This window comes from Sinocyclocheilus rhinocerous, unplaced genomic scaffold (assembly GCF_001515625.1).
Source record: "Sinocyclocheilus rhinocerous isolate Xijiao unplaced genomic scaffold, SAMN03320098_v1.1 scaffold1668, whole genome shotgun sequence".
NCBI classification, from domain to species: domain Eukaryota; kingdom Metazoa; phylum Chordata; class Actinopteri; order Cypriniformes; family Cyprinidae; genus Sinocyclocheilus; species Sinocyclocheilus rhinocerous.
The window spans coordinates 304,720-317,634 of NW_015630986.1; the positions used below are offsets into that span (position 1 = coordinate 304,720).

Here is a 12,915-nt window from a genome sequence, read left to right on the forward strand (position 1 = left end):
TGTTAAATTAATGCCCCCCCCCCATCATCAGGGGAGGGTCCATCACGATCACCATGACAACCACCCGAGCCGCGGGCACGCGCACTGCATCAGCACTTCCATATCGAACCAAAACCAACAAGCAGAAAACGCATGACAATAATTCTGCAGCGCATGTGTCTGAAATACATCAAATACTAATACATTACTGTATGAGATAATGTGCAGATACAGTCATAATACAGGAGAGACTCGCGACACTTGCAGCATATGCACGTGAAATAGGAGTGCTCATAAACACGAGATCATGAGCGCTTGCGTGTGCTCTTACCTTCTTCAACAGTGTCTGTTTCTCCCTCTCCTGCTCGCGCACACTTTCATCCATCAATTAACGCGCATTACAGCATCAGATGCACGTGCAGCACCCGATCGCTTCTGACTCGCGCGCGTGTTTAGGGTTTAGATCCGATCTGAAGTGAGTCTGGGTTTTCCTCTGCGCATGATGAAGATCTGAATGCAGGAGTCCCACCCCTGCAATGCAACTTCAGCACTAACACACACACACACACACGAATAAGGGAGAAGAGGCTAGTTGTCACACTTAATATTTCTCAGGGTTGATTTAGGCACGCGAAGTCTTGGCTACAACATGCTATTGAACATTTCCACCGTTATTACCCATTAAAAATATACAATTTATCGAACAATAATTCAATAAAAGCTTTGTGCTTTTGTGACAACATGCCCCAATAGCGGCACTAAATGGGGTAAATTGTCACAGCTAAACCTGAAATTAAACAGCCGATTATATTCAAACATCAAAACAAGCTAAGACAGCAAAAGCGTCACAATACAAAAATATCGAAAACATTATTCTAATAAATGTTGCAGTTGAATATTTAAAATAAACTTGATATTTATATAAACAAATATTAGTCCCGGGAACATTGTTTTAGGACTCTAACCTTCATTTTATATGATATTGGTATTTTGTAGGCAAAAATGTTTTAATTTGTGTACTTGAGCCCTTGTGATTTAGCTAACACGGATAAAACGATAGATAAGTTAGATGCCTCCCTCAAATAATACCATGGTACTTGTCCAAAAAAAACATGGTACTATCATAGTACCTGAGTATCTCACGCCCCCAAGTGTCCAAAAATGATTTTTTTTTTCAACAAGGTGCAGTAAACGATCAAATTTGCGCTATTAAAATAATATAACAAATAACAGTTCCCAACATCAAACACTATAAAAGTTTTGGCACTGCCTGACACCGGAAGTCTCGCACATTTACGTTAAAAACGCCCGCGCTTACGTTAAAAATAAAATGGTAGCGTTTCATAAGTTATAATAATAATAATGTTTATTTTATATAGCGCCTTTCTACAAACTAAACTCAGAGATGTCTCGGATTGGTCAGATACAAGAGATCAAAAACTCCTATTTGAATTTTTGCTGTGTATCTTCAGCTCAACAGCTGTTTAAGTTTATTGTTCAGGTACACACTTTGAATAATACTATAAATAGAAATAAATTTAATATTCACCCAATGTTCATTCTCATCCATCCTAATAAATAAATCACTTCCAAAGTACAAAATGTCCCCATGAAAACAAACATTTATTTACAGGATGCCAACCACCACAGTAGCAGCAATTTCAGAGTGATGCTAAATAAACTTAGTGTGCCGTGCAATTAGAGAAAAAAAAATCTGAAATGCATCTAAATGCCAACGTGATTTTAAGAGTATATATATATAAAAAAAAACATCTCAGAGGCCTAAGATCAGTGTTAATGGAGTTTTCATAAAAACTGCAGGTGAAGTCAAGCTCAAAGACAGAGAATCACTTGTTTAAAACTCATAAAAGGAAAATTAAATAAAGGGAGAAAAATAAAAAAACAAGTCAAGAGAAAAAAATAGTAAAATGCAGAGCTAAAATATTTACAATTCTTCAACAAATTCTAAATGATTCACATTCAGTATTTCCATAAAAGCTTTTTTTTGTCTTCATTGATGCCCATCCGTCCATCTTTGATCCACGGAGTTCAGTGTGTGATGGTAGAGTTCAGAACTCCAGCCTTGACGCTGGATTTAGAGGCATTTGAGAGCTCCCGCTGTAGGCAAAAAACACAAATATGAAGTCATATTACCATTAGACAGTACACAACCCTTCATGTTTACGCATCTTTTACCGGTCTTAAAGGGACAGTTCACCCAAAAACGAACAATAATATAATCATGGTTCCAAACCTATATGAATTTCTTTCTTCTGTTGAACACATAAGATATCTTGAAGAATGTTGACAACCAAACAGTTGCTGGTAGCCACTGACTTAAATAGTATGGGGAAAAAAATACTTTGGAAGTCAATGGCTACCAGCAGGTGTTCAGTTTGGAACACCTTGAGGGAGAGTTTCCATTTCTGCGTGAACTAAACCCCTCTGCAAGATTCATCTTTTCTCTAAGCTTAAATAGTTGAAGGAACATCAGTGATGGCTTATTTACAGCAGATAAATAATTCACCATTCTGCCCAGCTAATCTGTGGATCCAGGAGACCAATACTGACAGAAAAACTAATTTCATATCATTAAAGCCCCAATGAAATAATCTGACAACCGTCAGTTTGCCATTTCACCACTTTTTAAATGTCACACACCTCCAATTATGATTTCATAGGGTCTTTAAAAACAGCAGATTGTATTTTAGTTGTTGTGTTTCTGTCTCCAAGTGCTCATTTCACTGTTAGAAGCTGAAAGCGCACGCACACACAAACACAGACCCTCCTCCGTTAGTCGGGTTAGACGAGAAGAGTGTGTGTTAGTGTGATGGACAGTGAATGGTTTTAGATATACAGACCTGGACGCTGCAGTGGATTCAGAGTCCTTCTATAACAGAAGGCAGAATAAGCACACGGCGGTCACTTGATTACATCTGCTGCCTGTGCGTCTAGACTGCAGGATAATGAACGTACCGCAAACTCGGAGTAGGAGGAGGCCACGGATGTAATGGAGTAATTTATTTGAGGGCTGGCGGCCATCGTGCGCAAAGCTCCGCTCAGATGGGAGATATTCTCCTTGTTCCTCTCCAGACCACGAGGGGTTCGGCCACGGGCAGGTGTCCGTGCACACAACTAGCAGAGAGGCCGTTTACAGTTTTAATGATTAGAATAGAAATTAATATATAATAACAGGTTTAAACAGCATAACTCACCTTGCTGGAGGAAAGGGGCGGTCTCAAAGAAGGGGAGGAGCATATGGAACGGAGTGTCGTGTTTGGGGTGGAGCTACACATGCTAGAGGTGGATGTCAGCTAAAAAAAAATAAAATAAATACATTTTTTTTTAATATATATAATTTTGTTTAATATATGTTTGTGTAATAATAACATTAAATGTATATAAAATTATTCTTATTCTTTTTTCTTTTAGAAAAGTATAAATGCAAAACAGCAATTTCGGGTACATTTCCTCCCGGTTTAACAGACAAGACTTAAGCCCTAAAATGTATGTCTGGGCTGTTTTAACGGAGAGAAACTTGCACTGACTGATCTTAAAATATGTCCGTGCCATTGTTTTGTCTCAAGATGCACACGAGTAATGTTATTTTCTAAGGCATGTTTATAAAAGATATTTAGATGTCCTAATTGAACCATGGCCTAAATCCTGGCTTAACCTAAACCCTGTCTGTGAAACCAGGCCTTAGTGTAGTGTACATCTGCTATGATTATAAAATGACACTGCAATAGATTACATATTTATTTTATTGGTATTAGCATCCCTGCAATTGATACTGGCATCAAGGCATTGGTAAAATCATATTGATCGACAGTTAGTACACATATGCAGTCAGTACCTTGCGTGTTTTTCCAGGTGTCGGGGTTCCAGCGAGTCTTCTCTTGGTTGGGGTTCTGATGATGGTGCCGTACAGCAGATCTTCCTCCGTCTGCTTCATTTTCTTCATTTGCTGCACAGTACAAACCTCATGTCAGAAACTAATATTCGAAATAAAATTTAAGTCCGAAGTAGTAATTTCAAGAAAAAAAGTGTTCATACCCGTTCCTGTTTTTCTCTCTCTTTCTCCATATGGTGTCGATTCCACTGGTCTTCCACATACTGCAGGAACGGCTGCCCGTTCACATGAAACTCTTTACAGTGCGTCGCTTCCCATTGGTCAATCTGAGCCTTCAGACTCTTCTCCAGCTGGCCAATCAAGACAAAACAAACATGAGCGTACAAGCCATTCCAGTCAATCAAACTTCAGAGTTCGCTTAAAGAGCGGCTCAAACCTTCGGCAAACTCTTCTGCAGGTCGACTCTCTGTTTCTCCTCCTTCAGCAGGTTTCCCCCTCTGTTGTTAAAGCGAGAGGGGTCTGTGGCTTTTTTCTGGAGAAAGAAGACCAACCATAATTAGACTGATTTTCACAAACATCTTTACGGTTTTTAAAAAATGCTTACACACAGGTTTTGAAACCATGGCTCCATTTCTCAAAACTCTACACACAAAACATCACACATCTCTTCCAAAAGCAAACACTTCATTCAAAAGTCAAAACTATTTTAACTTTTCTAAAAATTATATTTTTGCATAGTAACTCTACACACAAACATAAAATAATTAGACGCATACAGATAGCCACATAACTACACAGACGTGAAGAATGTGAAACACTACTCTCGTGTGTCTTTTGCTTGTTCAGAGTGCAGGGGAGTGCACAGGAGTTTGTCATACATAACAAATGATGTCTAAGTGTTTTCAACACATGATCTCTGGGTGTAGGTCATCAGTAAATGAGTGTGGCATTTAAATGGCAGTGTTTACCAAATGAAACAAAAGAGCTGTTAGTTTTGAATGATGTGTGTAATGTAAAGAACTGTGTTTAGAGGTTTGCAAAAAGTTTGTTTGACAATAGCAAACTGAGTTTAAAGCAAGTAATGTGCTTGTAGTTTTGCAGACTTGGACTAAAGATTAGGTGTATGAGTGGATGGTTTCACTGAGTGGGCCTCAAGTACCACTTTTAGAGTCTAAACAATAAAAAAAAAAAAAACTAATATGTTTTGAATCTTTTCAGCTGATCTCCTATGATTTAACACCTCCAGTTCCTGATAAAGAGTCCAGTTGCTGCTCCAGGTGGAAACGGCGTCATACAGCTCGCTGTGCTCGGCATAATCCTGCTTCAGTCGTTCCAACTCCAGCTCATGTTCACGCAACACCTCCTCATCCAGATCATCTAACAGCACAAAATAAAATCAAACGTCAACAAATCTTTGTGTACCTAACGCATTTTAAACACTATCGCTCAATTCCAAGTTGCATAAAATCTCTACTAATTTAATCAATATGCTAGATTAAGATTAGGTCTCATTGTCTAGATGCACAAACTGCATACTATTTCTGGATTTTTGAAGCATGCATCCATGTTTTTTGGGCTGATATTATCCACAAACCCTTTTGCTACAAAACTGTATGCATGAATACAATGCCGTATCAACATGAAATTTTAAAGGAATAGTTTACCCAATTATGAAAAATTGCTTAAAATATATTCACCCTCAGGCCATCCAAGGTTCATCAGGTTTGGAGAAATGTAGCATTCCATCACTTGCTCACCAATGGATCCTCTGCAGTGAATGGGTGCCGTCAGAATGAGAGTCCAAACAGCTGATAAACATCACAATAATCCACAAGTAATCCACACGACTTCAGTCCATCAATGAACATCTTATGAAGTGAAAAGCTGTGTTTGTAACAAACAAATCCATCAAGACATTCTTTAACTTTAAACTGTTGTTTCTGGCTAAAATACAAGTCCTCTATTTATAATATTGCTTCCTCCAGTGAAAAAGTTGTCTTGTCTGAATCAGAAGAGAAATATGCACAGATCATGCCAAGTATACAAGTAAAAAGTGTCCAAAATAGCTCTAAAAAAACATGTCAGATTTTGATGTGAGAAGGGGATGGACTTTTTCACTGGAGGAAGGGTATTATGCATTATGGACTCTATATATATCTATATTTTTTGTCCAGAAGCGACAGTTTCAAGTTAAATTGCCTTAATGATGAATTTGTCTCCTACAAACATGCAGCTTTTCACTTCACAAGATGTTCATTGATGGACTGGAGTGGTGTGGATTACTTGTGATGATTTATCAGCTGTTTGGACTCTCATTCTGACGGCACCCATTCACTGCAGAGGATCCATTGGTGAGCAAGTGATGTAATGCTACATTTCTCCAAAACTATTCTGGTGAAGCAAAAAACTCATCTACATCTTTGATAGCCTGAGGGCGAGTACATTTTCAGCAAACATCCCCCTTTTTTGTGAACTATTCCTTTAATAACACCTTCAAAAACTACATTCTAAAGTCAAGTTTTCTGTACTTTCCCACCACTGGCACAGTTGGTACTTTTTGTACTCTGAAGTAAGCGAATTGGGATTTAGCCAAGAAACTAGTTAGCATACCACTGTGGTAGGGAGTGAAGGCTTGTCTCTGCTCCGGGCTGTAATAACATTTCTCCCAAAACTTGACAATCTCCGATCGGATTGTGTGAATAACACGCTCAATGCTTTTCTTTTTCAGCTCCTCCAATCGCTGAAGCTCTGCCTGCAGCTGTGACACAGTGAGACAGACAGCGTGAGGAATGGTTTATAATTCCAGCAGAAACAACATGACCTACTTTAGTGACAGGTGAGTGTACTTACTGCATTCAATCTGCTCTTTGTGCTAGTGTGGGTGTTCTGCATGAGACTCTCTCTCTCTTCCTCAGGAACCTGCAACATCTCCCACAGCTCCGCAATACGACCACGGATGGACACACACTGCGCTTCACTTTCAGCTTTACGGCTCTCCAGCTGAAATACAACACACACACCATTAGCCAGTGACATTTCACCTGCGGAAAAACAAAACACTGACATCAAAAATTATTGTTGGTATAATGATACCATGATGCAAAGCTGAATTTTCAGTCTTCAGTGTCACATGATCCTTCAGAAATCATTAGAATATACTGATTTGGTGCTGAAGAAACATTTCTTCTTTTTAAAACAACTGCACTGCTTATTATTTTTGGAAATCATCATACATTATTTCAGGATTGAACAGAGTTAGAAAAAACTGAATTTATTTTAATTAGAGTTTTTTTTTGAAGCATTATAAATGGCTGTTACTTTTAATCAGTTTAATGCATGCTTGCTTAATAAATATGCAAGTAAATAAATCATACTGTGAAAGGGCTCATCATTTCAATTTAATGGTTTAAGGTGTCCAAGATCCTCCAGCTTTGCTTCTCATTTTAGTTGACAGCATTTGGGTTACAACCAACAGCTAAAAAGAACTGTGTGAAGTGTGTGTGTACCTGGTGCAGTAACACTTTCAGTGAGCGGAGGTTTTCCACAGAAAGACAGAAAGCGTCTTCATCTTCACACACGGCGTCTTTCTCAAAGGAGGTGTCAGGATGCTGTTCCAAATCCTCCATCAACACTGTGATCTGACGCTTCATTTCCACAAACTCGGCATGACGACGCACCTGTGAACACACACAAGCACACTTCCTGTAACCAATCTGGATATACTTTCATATGCAGAGAAGCAAACTACCACACTATTCATTTAAGAATGCAGGATATACCAGCTGTCAAAACTCTGGAACAATTAAGATTTATTAATGTTTTTGAAAAAAAGTCTCATGCTCAGCAATACTGCATTTATTTGACCAAAAATACAATAAAACAGTAATACTGTGAAATGTTGTTACAATTTAAAATAACAGTTTTCCATTTTAAAATGTAATTAATTTCTGTGATTACTCCAGTCTTCAGTGTCACATGATCCTTCAGAAATCACTCTAATATGCTGATTTGTAGCTCAATTATTGGTGCTCAGCTTAACAGTTTTTACTGTTAAGTAATTCTTTTCATGAGTCTTTGATGAATAGAAAGCTCAATTTTTAAATCTTAATTTACCCAAACATTTGAATTGTGGTCTATCACGGTTTAAAAAAAAATTTGTTTCTCATTTTCCTCTTGACAATACCCCATAGATTCTCTATGGGGTTCAGGTCTGGTGAGTTTGCTGGCCAGTCAAGCACACCAACACTACGGTCACTTAACCAACTTTTGGTGCGTTTGGAAAATGAAATCAGCATCTTTAAAAAGCTGGTCAGCAGAAGGAAGCATGAAGTGCTCCAAAATTTCTTGGTAAACGGGTGCAGTGACGTTGGTTTTCAAAAAACACAATGGACCAACACCAGCAGATGACATTGCACCCCAAATCATCACAGACAATATGACTTGATTATTGAATTATTGGAAAATTTTAAAACCGTATACATTGCCAATATAGTCAACTTAGTATGTCAATACTATTTCACATACTAAAAAACAAAAAGACAAAAAAAAAACAGACAGCTCTGCAAGTGTGTTTTACCTTCTCCTGGTTGCGGGCGTTGATGTGTTGTCTGTAGTTCTGCAGCTGCTGTTGTGACGGCACTCGTTCGGGATGGATGGGGAAGAGGTCATCACACAGGATGTCACACAGATCTTGATCCTGCTGAATCAGAGATTTCAGCGCGCTCTGACGAGAACTTTTCTCTTTTAGCATCATTTTGACCTGTGTACGGAGATCCTTCTCCAACTGCAGCATCGTAAGACCATCTTCCTCCTGCCAAGCACACAAAATCTGCAATCTGATTGGCCGGCTTTACAAAACATCCAGAGTGCACAGGCTGTTACTATGCCGTTATCCAAAAATGACTTGGATCAGAGTGACTCACCTGATACTCCTGCACCTGAAGTTCATTACACAGGCTGGCCACCTCTTTTCTGCATGTTTCGATACTGCTCAGCAAGCGTTTCCTCAAGCCCTCCTCCTCTGCGATCATCATGTCCAGCAGTTTCTGCAATCGCAAAGATTTCACATTGTACCGGTGTCTCCATTCTCCAGTCAATGAGAAACGCAGATGACCTGAACTGACCTTGATGTGCATGTGAACGGCGTCGGTGCGCTGCAGCCTCTGGTCCTCCGGGATCCCGATCTCCTCCCAGATGTCCTTCAGCTCATTGAGAGCCTTGGTCAGACATGATACAGACTCTGCAGCGTGGATCTCACTGAAATTACACACGTTCATATCTAATGAATACATGCTCATGTTCTGTTATCTTACATGTCATTTAAAGATTCAGATGTCAGACAGTGCTGTATATTATTAAACAGTATAATAAAATGAGCTTGCCCTTTTAGTATTTGTCTTATGAATTAATAATCAAATCAACAGCATTATTGACAATTATACTTCATATTGACAAATATAAGTCATATGTTTATTACTAAATGATCAATAAATGTGCAGCATTACTGATTGTATTGTTGAATAATAAAACCACTATAGTTTCCATTAATAGCAGAATTAATTGATTATCGTTGATATTCTGGAAAACGGCTTGTTGAAAATGGCGATGTTTATAAATAGCAGTATTTTCATAACTTGCGTGCTAATGCTAAATCCATCTTAAAAAAAATAAACAAAATCACGAAAATATCGACCATTTTTAACCTAAAAACTATTTTTACTAAAACATTCGCATCGAAAAACTGAAGCTAGCATTAGCACAATACATACACTAATCTATACATAAACAAATTTTTACACTTCCAAACTCTCTCTGTTTCTTACCTCTTCCTCATCCTGTCCTTCCGCCGCAGATCTCCGATGAGATTTACACAGTCGTTAAGTGCTACTTCTGAACTTTATTTTAAGCTTTATTTCACGATCTAGCCGACGCTAGCCTTGTAACTTCTGGCTAAAAATTCAAACGTCGCACTAAAACGCCTCTAGTCTCTGATTGGCCGAGACCAAGCTAGGCAACTACATCCTGCTCGCTGATAGGCTGACGGACATGATAGGCACTATTCAAGCACACTGATTGGCTGACAATTCAAGCCAGCTGATTGACCAGTTTAACTGGCTGTGCTGATGAATGGAACGAGTCATGACGTTTAGTTCGGAACCATTAATCAGCAGAACAGAATGTAATCAAATCGTGACTGATTTGTTATATTTTTTAATGTAAATTTATCAAGGCAAATAATCCCTTTTAAATTTATAGTTTTCTGTATTATGAAGGCACTTTTCACTAGCATGTGATGAGTTTCTTTTTGAGATTTTTTTTTTTTTTGTATAAAAACTTTAATAGATAAAAATGTATTGTAAATAAAATAAAGAAGAAATAAAGAAAGACAGCATCAGGGAAACAGACTGACAGAAATATAGCAATCAGATCAGAGGTTTATTTATTGTTCTCTTATTGTGAGATTAATAATTGGTGATAGGCTACTGTTTGACAATGTTTATGCAAAATCAGCACCTCTTATTACATTCCAAACATTAGGAAAACAGTCCTGAAACTAAACAACTGATGCATAACAAATATCACAACAGTGTTTAATTAAAGTCATTAAAACGGTCCCTAGCTCTTTTCAAATTTTTATTTTTACTAGATGATTAATCATCCTCATGATGAATTTTGATCGATGGTTCTGTCATCAACTATTAATCTTTGTCATGAAGTCAGACCTACAGTTAATCATATGGCATCAATATAATAATGATTACAATGAAATGAATCAACAAACAAGACCTCTTCTCCATGAGAGACTGGAGTATTAAAGCTCCAAAGGATTCATTCATTCTGAAGGATTTGTAAGTATTTATACATTAATTTATGGAGCTGAAGATAGAGATTCATTAATGCATTAATAGAGATGAAGACTGATTCATATGCTCATATAGCTGAGGATTCATTTATACATTTACTCATGGAGTTGAGGATTATTTCACTCATGGAGGTGGCGATTCATTTGCTCACATAGCTTAGGATCTTTTTATGTGTTCTTAGCCACTGCGGGTCATAAGCTCCTCCAGGGCTTTCTCTTTATGGTTCTCATGCACCAGTAAAACTTCTTTAATGGTGCTCTGCTGGAAACCCATCTCACAGAACTGAGCCAGCAGAAACAGGAACTCTGAAGCCTGAGAGGAACACAGAAACATCAATACAGTTACAATAGATCAGGTTGGTGTATTTAATGTGCTAAATGTTGATTGGATGCGTGTTTTTAGTGCTAAATTCTAAATGGACGGTTTGTTTTGTGAGGGATGTTTAGTGCTAAATGCTGATTTGAGGGACATTTTGGGCACTGGATGCTGACTGGTTGAGTGTTTGGAGCATCAAATGCCGATTTGGAGGAGTTTTGTGCACTGAATGCCGATTGGTTAAGTGTCTGGCTTGCTAAATGCTGATTTGAGGAATGTTTTGTCCATTAAATGCCAACTGGTTGCTGATTTGAGAGGTGTTTTGTGTACTGAATGCCGATTGTTTGAGTGTTTGGAGCGCTAAATGCTGATTAGAGGGGCATTTTGTGCCCTTGATGCTGATTGGTAGGGTGTCTCACCTTGGTCTCACAGTTCTGGAACATCTCCAAAGCTTCTTCCACCTGAGTCTTCTCATAACCCAGCCGACACAGACGGTCACATGACATAAGGTAACTCAAAATCTGGAGAAGATCCAGAAAGAATGAGAGAGAGAATGTGTATATTTACTGTATATGTGTGTTTGCATGTAGTGTGTGTGTTACCTGATCTGGACTCTTGGGTCCTGTCCTCTGCAGTGCTACTATGGCAGTGTGCAGTGTGTATCCATGTTGTGTAACAGCTTCAAGAAGATCCCTCTCTTCCTGACTCAAAGCGCACAGAAGATCTGCTGAAGCATCCTGTAGTCCTGCGGACGTCCGCGGACGTACACCCTAAAACACAAGATCAGCTCATCAGTAATCCTAAATAAGACCTATAAATAAGATCTATGGATCTACAGTGTGTGTGTTACATTTGAAGAGTGTTTCTGAGTCCTGGCGGAGGGCAGCGGTCCTGCGGACGAGGGTCTCGGCTGTAGGAGGGTGTGTGAGTTCCGTCGCCCGCTGGTTCTCGTTACACCGGGTTTCCTGCGGGGGGCTCTGGAGCCGTGAGGGCTGCCCTGCGGTGTCTGGTTGAGGGCAGGGGGGACAGGCTTACGTATGTCTTTTACAGAGGAGGCGGAGCTTGGTCGGGCCTTGTGGAGAGTGCCGGAAGGGACGGGGCGAGGGGTGGAGCCTCGCTGGGTGTGATGTGCAGAAATCTGTGGGCACGGTGGATCGGAACTCTTCGGTCTTTCTTTGCTACGAACAGCATCATCCTCAGATGAGCTCTCGTTGTCTTCGCTGTAGCCGCCCTCGGAGTCCGTGTCAGCGATGAGGAACTGGACCGCCCGTAGTGGGCGGAGCTTACGCGAGTCAGCAGCACTGAGGCTTAAACTGCAGGGGCGTGGGCCCAGTTCCCATAATTCTGCACTTCTGAGGTGCCCCCTGCGGCTCTGCTGTGGGCTGCTGAACATCAGCCAATACGGCGGGCAGGTGGGACACACACTCTGGGGCATTTTTTTGGCTTTCCTGTTCTTCCACTGCTGTTCTTCCCATGCAGCCATGATCTTTTTCTCCAGAGTGAATGAATACTGCAGAACAGGACAACATGTGAACATTGTTATATATAAAGATACATATACTGTACATAAAATTCCAAATGTATATGATGAATATAAGCAAACACATAATAATATACACTACCGGTCAAAAGTTTGGGATCAGTAAGACTTGTAATGTTTTTTTAAAAAGTCTCTTATGCTCATCATGGCTGCATTTATTTTATCAAAAATACAGAAAAAACAGTAATCTTGCAAAATGTTATTACAATATAAAATAATGGTTTCTATTTTAATATCCTTTAAAATATAATTTATTTCTGTGATGCTTTAGCTATCACTTCTTAAAAATGTAACACATCCTTGCTGAATAAAGGTTTAAGTTCTTTCAAAAAAAGAAAGAATAAAAATGTACTGACCCCAAACTT

At 39.1% G+C, this 12,915-nt stretch overlaps 2 protein-coding genes across 5 annotated transcripts in view; both read right to left on the bottom strand.

Annotated features, from left to right (window-relative positions):
- Window positions 1-1,445: 1,445 nt before the first annotated feature.
- On the bottom strand, window positions 1,446-10,847 carry LOC107740894 (protein regulator of cytokinesis 1-like). Of its 4 annotated transcripts, none has more exons than XM_016553436.1 (15): window positions 9,655-9,844; window positions 8,956-9,088; window positions 8,755-8,877; window positions 8,409-8,642; window positions 7,339-7,509; window positions 6,683-6,832; window positions 6,443-6,590; window positions 5,073-5,209; window positions 4,269-4,364; window positions 4,036-4,182; window positions 3,836-3,946; window positions 3,195-3,293; window positions 2,956-3,114; window positions 2,841-2,866; window positions 1,446-2,097 (listed from the first exon to the last, which is right to left on the bottom strand). In XM_016553436.1, exons 1-15 carry the CDS (start codon window positions 9,663-9,665, stop codon window positions 2,049-2,051), a joined length of 1,794 nt encoding a protein of 597 aa, XP_016408922.1. In that variant the 5' UTR covers window positions 9,666-9,844; the 3' UTR covers window positions 1,446-2,048. The 4 variants fall into 4 exon arrangements, with proteins under 4 accessions (XP_016408922.1, XP_016408921.1, XP_016408924.1 ...); XM_016553435.1 differs by having other exon boundaries at window positions 2,841-2,869; XM_016553438.1 differs by lacking the exon at window positions 9,655-9,844 and adding an exon at window positions 10,789-10,847 and having other exon boundaries at window positions 1,450-2,097; window positions 2,841-2,869.
- An 844-nt stretch (window positions 10,848-11,691) lies between these two features.
- Window positions 11,692-12,915, bottom strand: part of LOC107740902 (uncharacterized) — a 2,657-nt gene continuing 1,433 nt past the window's right edge. Inside the window, exons 3-4 of the mRNA XM_016553443.1 lie at window positions 12,298-12,520; window positions 11,692-11,780 (exon numbers count right to left, since the gene is read on the bottom strand). Coding sequence (XP_016408929.1) covers window positions 11,692-11,780; window positions 12,298-12,520 — 312 coding nt within the window. The remainder of the gene's footprint in view (window positions 11,781-12,297; window positions 12,521-12,915) is intronic.